The sequence below is a fragment of the Panicum hallii genome, chromosome 4 (genome assembly GCF_002211085.1).
Source record: "Panicum hallii strain FIL2 chromosome 4, PHallii_v3.1, whole genome shotgun sequence".
Lineage (NCBI taxonomy): Eukaryota > Viridiplantae > Streptophyta > Magnoliopsida > Poales > Poaceae > Panicum > Panicum hallii.
In genome coordinates this window covers 1,088,380-1,100,391 of record NC_038045.1, presented here as the reverse complement: position 1 = coordinate 1,100,391, position 12,012 = coordinate 1,088,380, and the positions used below count along the sequence as shown (strand labels likewise).

The window sequence follows — 12,012 nt, the reverse complement described above, 5'->3', positions numbered from 1 at the left end:
CTAATCCTATGATCAAGCAAGCATCGAAGCGATGCCGTTACTCCTAAAAGCAGCAGACACTAGCTACAACTTCAGGACCCTGCATTGGTCGTCTACCACTGCTAGGAGTGGAGGATCTCATAGCAGTATAGGAATTTGATGATGCAATCTGAACCTTTTTTCTTCTTCCTTCACTTATGATTTCTTGCATTTCTATTGGCATGATTTTTTTTTGCTTAGTTGAGCAAATCAAAATTCTTGCAGCTACAGGTATTCTCAAATTATTAGTCGTTTTGGCTTTTCTGTATTCATAGTTTTTGCTATACATCTACATATATATTATATCTAGGTGAATAGCAAAGTCTACAAATCTAGAAAAGCTAAAACGACCAATAATTTGGAACAGAGGAAGTAGTTGATTGACCACGTATACTATGCGTATCTTTCCTAATTGTTAGGATTCAAACCTAGTTGTGTGTAAAGCCGGCATATATCTCTCTAGCTATAGCGTCTGAGGATGAAGAGCCATCATCTACCAAAAGAAGATTATTGATCGAGACTGTGCGTAAGCATATCTAAATAAATAAGCAAGCATTATTCCAAATCCTAACAATCTATTTTCCTAACCTTGCTAGTAGTGCCGATAGATATATGCAGCTTCCCCAGAGATTGCCAATGCGTAAGGCCCCATAGTAGGTAGCATCGTTCCTCGGGTCACTGTCTGAAAGATGAGCATACTCGGATGGAAAGGCCACTTTCCCCCGACCAGTGGGCCCGGCTCCGATTACCACATTGACTTGTGGCGCCGCCGCGAAAGAGAACTACTGAATCGCCTTGATTTGAGCAGAAGATCTCTGATGGACGGGGAGAGGTAATGTCAGCTTGCGCCCCTGAACCCTGACCTCTTGTTTCTTTGGAAAAGACAAGTGTTCTGATCTCGTGATAATTACGTTTGAATACAGGCCGTCTGTTTAGCCGAGGTCAAAAGAAACGCAAGCATGACCGTCTCTTTTAAGAAGAAAAAAAAGTTCTTCAATTTTTTCAATGCAGTATGATGTATCTCCATCACTGACAAAGTGTCAAATACCGCTTTCTGCTGGGGATGGGATATTTGGAAGATGTTGGGGGTCATGTGGTGCCGTCTTTAAATTTGATTGATTATTATCCTGGCCGGCAGGTCGGCCCATGCACCTTTGTTGGGGCCCTTTTGCAGAAAGTCCGGCCGGTCAGTTTGTGCCTTTGAGCCCAAAGCCCAGTCCGTCCCATTCTGCCCCTTCTCTTTAATTATTAGAAATATTTGCTTGGGCGCGGGCAATCAACACGGTGTTGATTAATCGGCTCGCATGATTAGGAAGGCACGCGGCATTCTGCGTGGCACATGACAGTAAAGCACACGGCGCCGAAAAGACCCTGGTTGTCTCTCTTGCTGTCTCTCCCCATGGTTTCTTTTCGAACTGCATTTCTCTCTCTCTTTTTGGATCAACTAGCCTAGTGGATTCCAAAGCAAGCAGGAGTAGGGTAGGCCGACAAAGTAGCATCGCATTCGCCTAGGGAGTAGAGTGGATCATCAGAATATCCTCTTTTTATTAAGGGTAAGTCTGACCAAAACTCGACGTTCAGATGCAAGCAAAACGATTAATGCTTGATGAACAGCACATGGGGTAGTAAAAGGATCCTTCTTTCTCATCAAAAAAGAAAAAAGAGCTGGAGAAAAAAAATGACGGTATGTATTTGGGCCGCAGGCCCAACTAGTATTGAGTTAGGTCCTGACAAAGCCCAAAACTACGTTCAGTTAAGGAGGCCGAACGGCCGGCGGCCCCTTACAACGACGGGCGGCCCCTTACAACGACGGGCGGCCCGATAGGTGAACATATTTCGGGCCCGTGATGGGGCGGTCGAGGCATGGACTGAATTGTTGGGATCGGTGTGCTGCTGCTTCTGATATTGAATAGCGTGTGACCCGCACTATATCCAACCCCACCCAAAACTAATACACTTATATACCCAACCCTACCCCACCCTAATAATTAATTGCTCAACTCTAACCAACTCAAATGGGTAACCTATAGCTACACTTGCATACAAGAATGACATTACAAGACAAAGAAGGGCCCTTGCATACAAGCAAGGCATATATACCGGGTCACTTCTGGTTTCAGTTTATATGACCAATACTGAATGACATCATGCCACATATTGCCACCGGGTGGCCAGTGTCTATATGACCAGGATCAACTCTGAGACAATTATTACAACAACTGAACAAAGCATGCTCTCCCTTACCAAAATATAAAACCAAACAATGCCCTCCAACGCTTATCACCTTCCTGCAACATTCCCCGGCACACTTTTGTTCATTACCTAAGCTATGTTTAACCGACGCTAGTAAGAAAAATAGAGAAAAACGATCATGTTATTGTATCTTTAGGAGCCATCTCAGCTTCTCATGACTTGCTCTTGGACTGCACGCACACACACAAAGATCAATATATCAGGTGGCTGCAGATGCAAAGGTACAATATAAATTACACTTCAAGAGTTTGTACAGGTAGGCTGCAGGTGCAAAGGTACAACATAAATTACACTTCAAGAGTTTGTACAGATGGGTGAATTAAAATTACCTTCATTGGTTGGATATTTGTACAGCCAATCTTTGCAGCAAACTAGGGCTTCAAGAGTTTGTGGTGTCATTGAGTTTCGATTGTCACTAAGAATCCGACCACCCAAGCTGAATGCAGGTTCAGAAGAAACGGTGCTGAGTGGAATAGCCAGAACATCGCGTGCCATAGCTGACAGCATGGGGTACTTGTTGGAGTTTGTCTTCCACCACAGTAAGATTTCAAAATTTTCATCTTCTCTCACTGGTTTTTCTTCCAAATAGGCATCAAGTTCTGATTTTTCTACCCAGCTCCCTCTTCTCTGAGACCTAAACTGATCAAATTTCCGATGAATTTCTCTTGCCTTGCATTAGCACTGGTGAACGGCTCACCATGCTGTTAGACACATCAACTTGAGGTACTGCATTTGTACCATTTCTTCTTATAACCTCTTGATACTTTTTGAAGTATTTGCCCAGCCAATCTTTAGCCAAATTTATGCTCAACTCAATGTCAACAAAATTCTCACATACTTTTTCATAGAAGAAGTCTAGAAAATCAAATTTGCGTCTTGGATCAAGTATGGTAGCAATAACAAGGACCATGTTGTAATTGCCATCCTAATACTTATCAAACTTATTATCCATTGCTCTTGCCAATTCTTTCATGACCTGATGTTGCCATGCATGACTTCTTAAAGCTTGGTGGATGTAAAGTATATTGACAAGAAACAAATGTGCGGTTGGAAACCTATCAGCTGAGAATGCCTTTGTAGTTTCTTCAAAAACTCCAAGAAACTTACCAATAGACTCGGCTTTGCTCCACTCATCCTTGGTTGGAAAGAGTTGCTGCTATGATGTGGTGTATTGCTTCAGCACAATCTTATACTCAACTGCCTCTAGAATCATACCATGTGTTGAGTTCCAACGGTTTGGAATATCAAGCACTAAACCAGCTTTTGTGGGAAAGCATTCCCTTTCAGCAATTTCATTAAAGGCTTGAATTCGCGATGGTGATGAATTGACATGCCTAACCAAATCCCTTATCAATTCTATTGTAGGACCAGCAATTTTCATTCTATCTTGAACTAATATATTCAGTATATGAGCACAACATCTAATGTGCAAATGCTCACCACCAAACAGCATGTCAGCCTTTCCACTTTCTTGCAAGAGATCACATGCTGCCTTGTGTTGTCGATCGAAACCCACCGGCGAGCAGCGGCAGGCAACACGAGGAGCCGGGAGGCTTCCGGGACGGCTGGTGGGCCCCGGTCCCTCGGTCAACGGCCCAGCGATCTGGCGCACACCCTGGCTTGGAATTGCTAGGCGTGCCACCTGATCCTGTACCTGATCAGGAAGGTGTGATTTGTGAAATTCCTGTAAGCACAGACACTTGTAAAAATCAGTCCGAGCCGTGATCGGCTCATCACTCCTCCCCGGTATCGGCTATAAGGAGCCGATTGCAGCATTACCGGATCGGATCTTTGGGTCAGACAACATATGTATATAATAATGGGATGAAACTTGCTTTATAGATATTAATCTAATCCAATCTACGACGGCTAAGCCCTCACTGCACAATCGGAACGTCCTACACGTGATTGAGCCTAACGAATACGCAAAGCATCAGAACGAACATCCAAACAGAGACCCTAAGAACAGCTAAAGAGCTGATTCCTTAAAGAACCCTCTATGCAGACTAAGATCTGATACTAACGTATTGCCGGAACTTTCAACTCGTTTGCAAGGCCTAATCATGCACATATCAAGCTAAATCCCTGACAAGTAGGAACTAGCCATAACAGATTGGATCTATCAATAAAAATAAAGCAAGACGCGATCATTGCATCCATGAACGGGTGCAATGATCGCGAGACACGCAAGAACAATGAACAGAGCAAGATCATGACATAAGAATAACATTACTCTATGCGCGCTATGATAACTAATGCTACTCGCCATCTACAAGGCTTCAGAACGAGCAACACATGAAACAACAAGCAAGAGCAATGCGCCCCCCGATCACGCGAAGCGTGATCAGGGGGCAACATGGCACTTACCCGATGAAGAACCCTGGAACAGGGGAGGCGATGCGCCGTGAGTTGTTGATGAATGAATCTCTTTTCTTGTTTATTCATGGTACATATTTATAGTCCGTAGACTTGTTCTCCTTAACTAACCCTAACCAAACACGACACGAATCCTAACTGCCTAAGCCTGAGTTTACACGGCTTTACCGGCCCCAAACACCCGTACGGGACCCGATCTGTAATCCTACCATCACCTTTCCCTAGGCCCGTTTTGCTCCTTGACCCACTTTTGGCCCGTCCAGAATATGGCGATAACACCTTGTTATTAGATGCATTGTCAAGTGTTATCGTGAACATTTTTTCTTTTATGCCATAATCTATCAGACATCTTATGAGCGCTTCCTCAATTGCTATACCGCTACGTGAATACTTCACATCCTTAAAAGCAATTATCTTTTTTCAAAATAAAATCAGGCCCAATATAATGGGCTGTCAAGCAAATGTACCCTACCTTCTGATTTGATGTCCAAAGATCAGAGGTAAAGCAAAGCCAAGAGTTAATCATCTGGAGTTCACTATGCAAAGCTTTCTTCATCCTCTCAAACATAGATACACAACCATTACGAATGGTTTGCCGCCCAATGCAACTAAATGTAGGCTGCAATGACTCCATCCACGGTTCAAAGCTTTCATCATCAAATTTGTTAAAAGGAATCTCCGCTCTAATGCACCAAGTAATCATTAACTCTTAGCTTTTTTGGGAATTGAAGAGAAATGTACCTTCTACGGGCTTCTTCATGGTGGCAATAAATTTATTCCTAACTTCACTAGGGATTTTTGAACAATATTCAGCAATGTGATTCCGGAAGCTGGTGGTACCTGTCTTTCTTCTCGTAGTCATCTTTGATCCACAATACTTGCAAAATGCCTTTAATACATCATCTTCGTCAATCAATTCTGGCTCATAATACTCCCAAACTGGTGACCTCCTATTTGGCGAAGGTGATTGCAAGGAACTGTTTCCGGTGTTGTCATTGGTGGTTGAGGCATCGGAATGATGAGAAGACATCTGTCAATAGTAAAAAGAAATCTCATGAACATATTGTTACAAACAACAGTCAACGAGAACAAGAAGCGAAAATTTCATCAAAGTTACTAGCATGTAATGATATAATCAAAGATAACCACTAACTAAAGAGAATTTCATATGTTGGCAGATAAGAAAGCTTAATCTAAAAACACCATATCAAATAGATTTAACTAAAGAGAATTCATATGAATGCAATCCTAACCTCCTTACCAATCCCAAATTTAGTATAACAAGTTTAAAATATGTTTATTTAATGGAAGCAACCATCCCCAAGCCATCAAAAAAGAGGTGCAGGAACACACCATAATTATATTGCAAACACACATGACACATATCATTCTGTTATATCAAGGCAAGCCATTACGTAGCTATATTATGAAAGGGGAAAAATGCTATCTATTGCATCGATCCTCCAACTGAAACCAACCAAAATTCAGCAGTACCAGTACTGCTTTCCAGGGCACACAGGAAAGAGGGAAAAAAGAAAGAAAGGCACGGCAAATTCTATGTGTTGCATCGATCTTCTCAGGAAGAGATTAGGGAGGGTCAGAGGGGAGCTTGAGGAGATGCACCTTTCTGTTGGAAGAGGCGCCGACGGCAGTGGAGGTCGTTGGTGACGGTGGCCGGCGGGGACGGCCGACGAGAAGGGAGGCCGGCGGGAAGGGCAGCCTGCGGGGATGATGGACGGAGCGGCCGCCACTGCTCCTTGCAGCCTCCTCAAACCGCTGCAGATCTAGCAAGAAGATGAATGGGGTGAGCCGATGAGGAAAAGGAGGACTGGGGAGGGGTGATGCGAAGGAGATGGGGAAGGGGGATGGAGGAGGTGTACCTGTGGGACGGGCGGAGGTGGCGACGGCCGGTGATGGCGGCGGGGTCTCCCGAGTTCTGTGCGGGGGCTTGCGAGTCCCGTGCGGCAGCAAAGAGGTTTTGCGAGGGGTGGGGGGCCGAGTTGTGTGGTCAACAGGAGTCACGACCGACCCGCTTCTACCCGCTCCAACCCGCAATTCTATTATATCCAACCCGCTCCGACCCGCAAATTCCTACAACCCATTCCCACCCACCCAAACAAGCCCCATCTAAATACCCAACCCGAAATACCCATTCCGACCCGCCCCACTAGCAGGGCTAATATTGATCACTGATCAGCATGTCAAACCAGGATCCATAGCATACAAGGCCAACCATCACAATGTACAGTATAGTAGTGCTATTATATTATATTTGAACAGTCAAGTTTGACAGTAATCAACCAATACTTGGTTTTTTTCTTGAACACCAACCAACCAATACATTGTACCACGATACGATACGATACAATACAATACAATTATAAATGACACACGTATGTTACACAAGTAGAACACACGAACGGTTACATGAGAATAAGCACCACGAAGAGCTGGGGCCGTGGACGAAGCAAGCACGTACGCGGCTAGCTGGTTCATCAGTTTATTCGTTACAATACCACCTCAGTTACATACTTGGTGACGAACTTGCATTATATTGCTTGGCGTGCAGCGACACTGCACGCTACGCATGGCAATGCACAAGACAAGCCGCTACTAGATAGCTAGATCAGCCGAGGCGCAGGTCGTGGGAGCCGTAGGCCATGCCGTGCAGGTTGGGCTGGCTCGGCACCACGCGGAAGGCGTACATGTCCGCCGCGCCGGGGCCGCCCAGCGCCACCGCGCCGTCCCACCCGCCGGCACCCGTGTTGTCCACGAACCCGAACGCCGGGTCCTCGCGCATGCCCTGCACGTGCACCTCTAGTTTAGATCAAGACAAGTAGATAGATCACGATCTGCGGAGATTAATAATTAATTATATGATGATGGTAGCGCGATCGAGTTGCTTATACTAATAATAACCACAACTGCACGTACCAGTTCCTGCTGCAGGTTCTTGTACGCCTCGTAAGAGTGCTTCACCTGCACACGCATGTACACACACAGGATAGTATTAAGCAAGGTCGTCGTGTACCGGCCACAACATGTATCGAGTAACAGAATCCGATCCACAATCATTGGTGACGTACGCCATGGTATATAAAGTATAATTAAGCCTACTTAAAGAGAAAATGTTATTAGTAGCATGAAATAAACTAAGCTTATCCACAAATTAAAGTAAAAAAACTCTGAAAAATAGGTTCTTTGTAGCAATAATAATTATATGTATTGCTCTAACTGCAGTATAAGTACTTTATGGTATACAATAGGAGGAGCTACATATCTGCATCTGATGGGGTGATGGACAACACATATGTGTCCTTCACATAGGTGGGGATGGAGGTGCGTGCTAGCTAGATAAAATCTGATGGATGCATGTTTATTTCAGTCAAAATACATGCATGCATGGTCGTGGCACGGCTACATTCAGAGGTCAAAAGCCAAAGTACCTCCATACTAATGGGTTCCATTTCCACACTTCTGCAAATCATAAAGCCTCCACTTTGGTACTTATCTGCGTGTGTATCATGCTGTGGTGCTACTTCATAAAAATCAGTGTTTGACATGCTACTCCCCGGATAGCCGGGGGACCAAATGAGCATGCAACGATATGATCTGCGGGGCAGCTGTCTAAGCTAGCAGGCTTAACGGGAGAAGCACACGCAGACGCATGCATATGGATGCCCCAACACTAGCTGTCCTTTGCTTTCTGGTTCTCAATTCATTGTAGCTTCTAAAAGACAGAGACCAATGAGCCTATTGATTGAGGAATACAGCGCTGCATACGATGTGTACGAGTGCGCGCCATGCGAGCATATGAGATGGACCAAGATCTAGTGCAGTTCTACAACGTGGAGCTACTCTGAGTAGAGCCTCGAGTTTACACGGAGGAGGAGTTGCGTGTGGAAATGCACAGACATGCATGCTAGTGTACACTGGACAAGAGCATGCAAGGCTCAGTTTGAGCGAGGCGTGGTGGTGTCTGTCAGATATTAGCTTTGATCACTACTTGAAGAGTCAAATGTGCAGGTACAAAGATTTGAAGGTGGTTGGGGTTGCATGTCGATCTACATGCTGGTTTTCTTAGTATATATAGATAAGTAGACCAATGCACTAGAAAGGTATAGACAGGAAGAGGTGGTAAGCAGACTCTCAGTTACGTATATCTTATTTAAGTCGAAAATGATTCATTTAACTGAAGCAATTAATATGTATATGTTTATATGAAAAAAAAAGCTATATAGACTAAAAAAGAGAGGAGTGATGCTTTGACCAATCGCAAACTGATTTTGAAACATTACCATGACCACTGGACTAAACTAAGAAACTGGTGACAAGTGAAGGCAACGGTCGTCGGGAGATCTAGGTCGGTGCAGATATATATGTGGTGACAAATTGGGGGGTAGCTAACTCTTAAAAACTTGCATTGCCCAATTGACTTGTATGAGCAAATCGATGCACAGTGAGTGTGGGATCACATGATACTGCTAAATGCTTGGTTTTCTTACCTTCTTCTTATAGGTATCAGTCTGTGTACTGATCACATGATACTGCAAAATCAAATTGAGAAAAGGATCAGCAAAAGAGATATATAAGGTTAATAACATATAAGCAATTCTCTCTCACACCTTTTCTTTTGAGAACAAAGAAATACCAGTGCAACATGTTGTTTTTTGAGGTAAAAAACACGAAATTTACTCTAGAACATAGATAATATGCATCAATATATTGGAAATTAGCAATACGATCTTCTCCAATTGAAGTATCATAAATCTTCTCTTAACTACTTCACACACAATAAGACACGCAAGAAGAAATTAAGAACGCACACAGATCTACCAGCGAAAAACATTCACAAACAAATCAAGAAACAACACACAAAGATCTGCCAAGGCGCATGAAATATGCAGAGATCTGAAGAGGATATCAGTTTGCAGAAGAGATAGATCTAGCTATCTAGGATCTGAACAAAAAGATTAGGGTTTGTACGCGCCTTCCTGTGGCGAACCTCCTTGAGAGCGGCGTCAACATTTTGCTCAAGACCGCGCAGCTCGTCGAACTCCAGACTGTCCAGATCTTCACCCATCCTTTGCCTAAACACACAAATCAAGTATCAAAGTTAACTAAACTTTGCGAATTAGTTCCCCATCTTGCTCAGAAATCCCCATGAGAAACCAAAGAGAGGAAAGAGGAAAGTGATCCCGTGCTGACCTAATCTCTGTGCGCAGGTTGCGATTGATGTCCTTGAGATGGCTCAGCGTGCGCTGCATATTCTGCAGTAGTCAAACCAAGCAAAACACCAGAATTTCTTTTAGATCTCGTCATCTCATGGACAGGTGAAGAGTAAAGCATCTAGCTTGGTGATGCAAAAAAGAGAGGGAACGGAAAGACAAAAGGAGACAATCGATCACCTCATACTGCTCGACCCACAGGCTGGTCCCGATGGCCTGCTGGTAGCGGTCAAAGATGGTCTTGATGCTGCAATCAATCAAGAACAAAGTCAGCAATCGAGAGATTACATATGCACAGAACCAAGCTGGAGCAGCGTGAAATTGAGCAGCAGCTCGTGAGGAAGAATCAGCGAGCTAGTAGCGGAGAAATACAACGAAGAGATGGAGATCGGTCGAGGTTTATAGCACTGACTCGGTTCCGGGGCTGCAGAACTCGTGGTACTTGCCGGTGGAGGAGAACATGATGATGGCGACCTGGGCGTCGCAGAGCACGGTGAGCTCGCGCGCCTTCTTCATGATCCCCGTGCGGCGCTTGGAGTAGGTGACCTGCCGGTTGGTCGCGTTCTCGATCCGCTTGATCTCGATCTTGCCGCGCCCCATCTTGGGATCCTCGGCCAGCAGCCGGTCGCCCTCCTCCACGGTCTCGAGCTGCTAGCTGGGCTAGCCGCAGCAGATTCACGGCAGGGGAGAGGCCCGGAGAGGAGTTCGAGAGAGCGAGATGGGGAAGAAGGGGAAATGGGGAACGGGGGAGGCAAGAGGCCGCGCGAGTGCGCTGTGATAAGGAGGAGTTGGAGGAGGAGGAGGCGGTGGTGTGAGGGAGGCGGTGAAGGACAAGGCGCGTGTGTGCAATTCGGGGTGGGGAGGACGAGCGGTGGAGCGCGACGTGGACGGGGGCAGCTGCCGAATCGGTGAAAGGCGTGGGGCACCGTGCCCGCCCGTGCCGTGTGCCCGCGCCGGAACACCGGTCAGCCGTCGCCGGCTGGCCTGCTCCTCCTCGTGACGCGCGCGGCGAGGGTGTAAGCGCCGGCCGGCCGACCTCTCGGCTCGTTCTACCGTGCCATCGGTCTCGGTCGGTCGCGGCTCAGGAGGACCTGCCTGTGCCTCCCGGCTGCCGCGGGGCTGTACGTGGCTTTTGGGCACAACTGTTAGCACGGTTTTGGCTACCGGATCATCGTCGGGTCTCTTCTTCTCTTTTTCCCCAAAGACAGGGAGACGTCGACAGGCCCGGTCATGACGTGCTCTTGGAGTGCAGCTTCTAGAGAAAGCAAGCTGTAAGAAGCAAATAGATTGCCTGCTTTGGTACTGGAATCATAAGCTAGCATGGAGTTGTCTGGATGTTCGGGAGGTGATGTTTTGAGGGTGCCATTGTACATTGCACATCAAAAAGGCAATCTCACAATCTAGAATTAGTTTTTTTCCCCGAAGCCATATGTTATACAATCAATTTTTCTAAAAGCCACAATTGGTATTTTTAGGTCTTTATTATTTAGGAAGCAAGATTTAGTGCATTATATACTACTCAACCACTACATATGATCCTCCACGACCCCTAGTTGCAACTTGACCTGGCTAACACTCTGCTCATGTACCATAGATCCATAATCTAAAAAGAGCCATGTTTCCATGTCATTTTGAAACATGTGAGGTCAGGGACAAAAAGATTACACTAGCTATCCAAGTCTGAAGCAAGGTGGTTCTATGCTTCTGTACAACTGAGGAAGAACTCCCACTGTCCATCAGTCAAGCAGGAAAAAGAAAGGAGCAGCTCATATGACTAGTCATGTCCATCTAATTGCTTTGGCACCTATCTACGGAAAACCATGGTAACCATTCGTGAGAATCCAAGTGATGCCTCTTTGGCGCCGGGCAGGATCGGACGAGATGGGCAGATGGGCTTCCTGGCTGGTTGGTGGTACGCAGCGCAGCAGCTGCTCGGTCAATCATGCGGCGGCCTGTGTGAGCAGAAGAGGAAATCCTTCGTGCCACTTTCCAGTTCCAGGCATGAGTTATTGGGCTCATGGTGCCATTTCCGGGTGCTGGTACGTGACGGGTCATTGCACTGACTACAGAGAAAAGAGGACCAACAACTTGCTTTCATTTAACTTGTTTATTGCTTTTGTTTGATTTCTCTTGGTTT

The 12,012-nt window shown here is 45.6% G+C and overlaps 1 protein-coding gene across 1 annotated transcript; it reads right to left on the bottom strand.

Moving 5' to 3' along the window:
* Nucleotides 1-6,940: 6,940 nt before the first annotated feature.
* LOC112890037 (MADS-box transcription factor 16) lies at nucleotides 6,941-10,655 on the bottom strand. Its single transcript, XM_025956861.1, has 7 exons — nucleotides 10,288-10,655; nucleotides 10,056-10,122; nucleotides 9,856-9,917; nucleotides 9,638-9,737; nucleotides 9,153-9,194; nucleotides 7,582-7,626; nucleotides 6,941-7,450 (listed from the first exon to the last, which is right to left on the bottom strand). Exons 1-7 carry the CDS (start codon nucleotides 10,473-10,475, stop codon nucleotides 7,274-7,276), a joined length of 681 nt encoding a protein of 226 aa, XP_025812646.1. The 5' UTR covers nucleotides 10,476-10,655; the 3' UTR covers nucleotides 6,941-7,273.
* Between the last annotated feature and the right edge of the window lie 1,357 nt (nucleotides 10,656-12,012).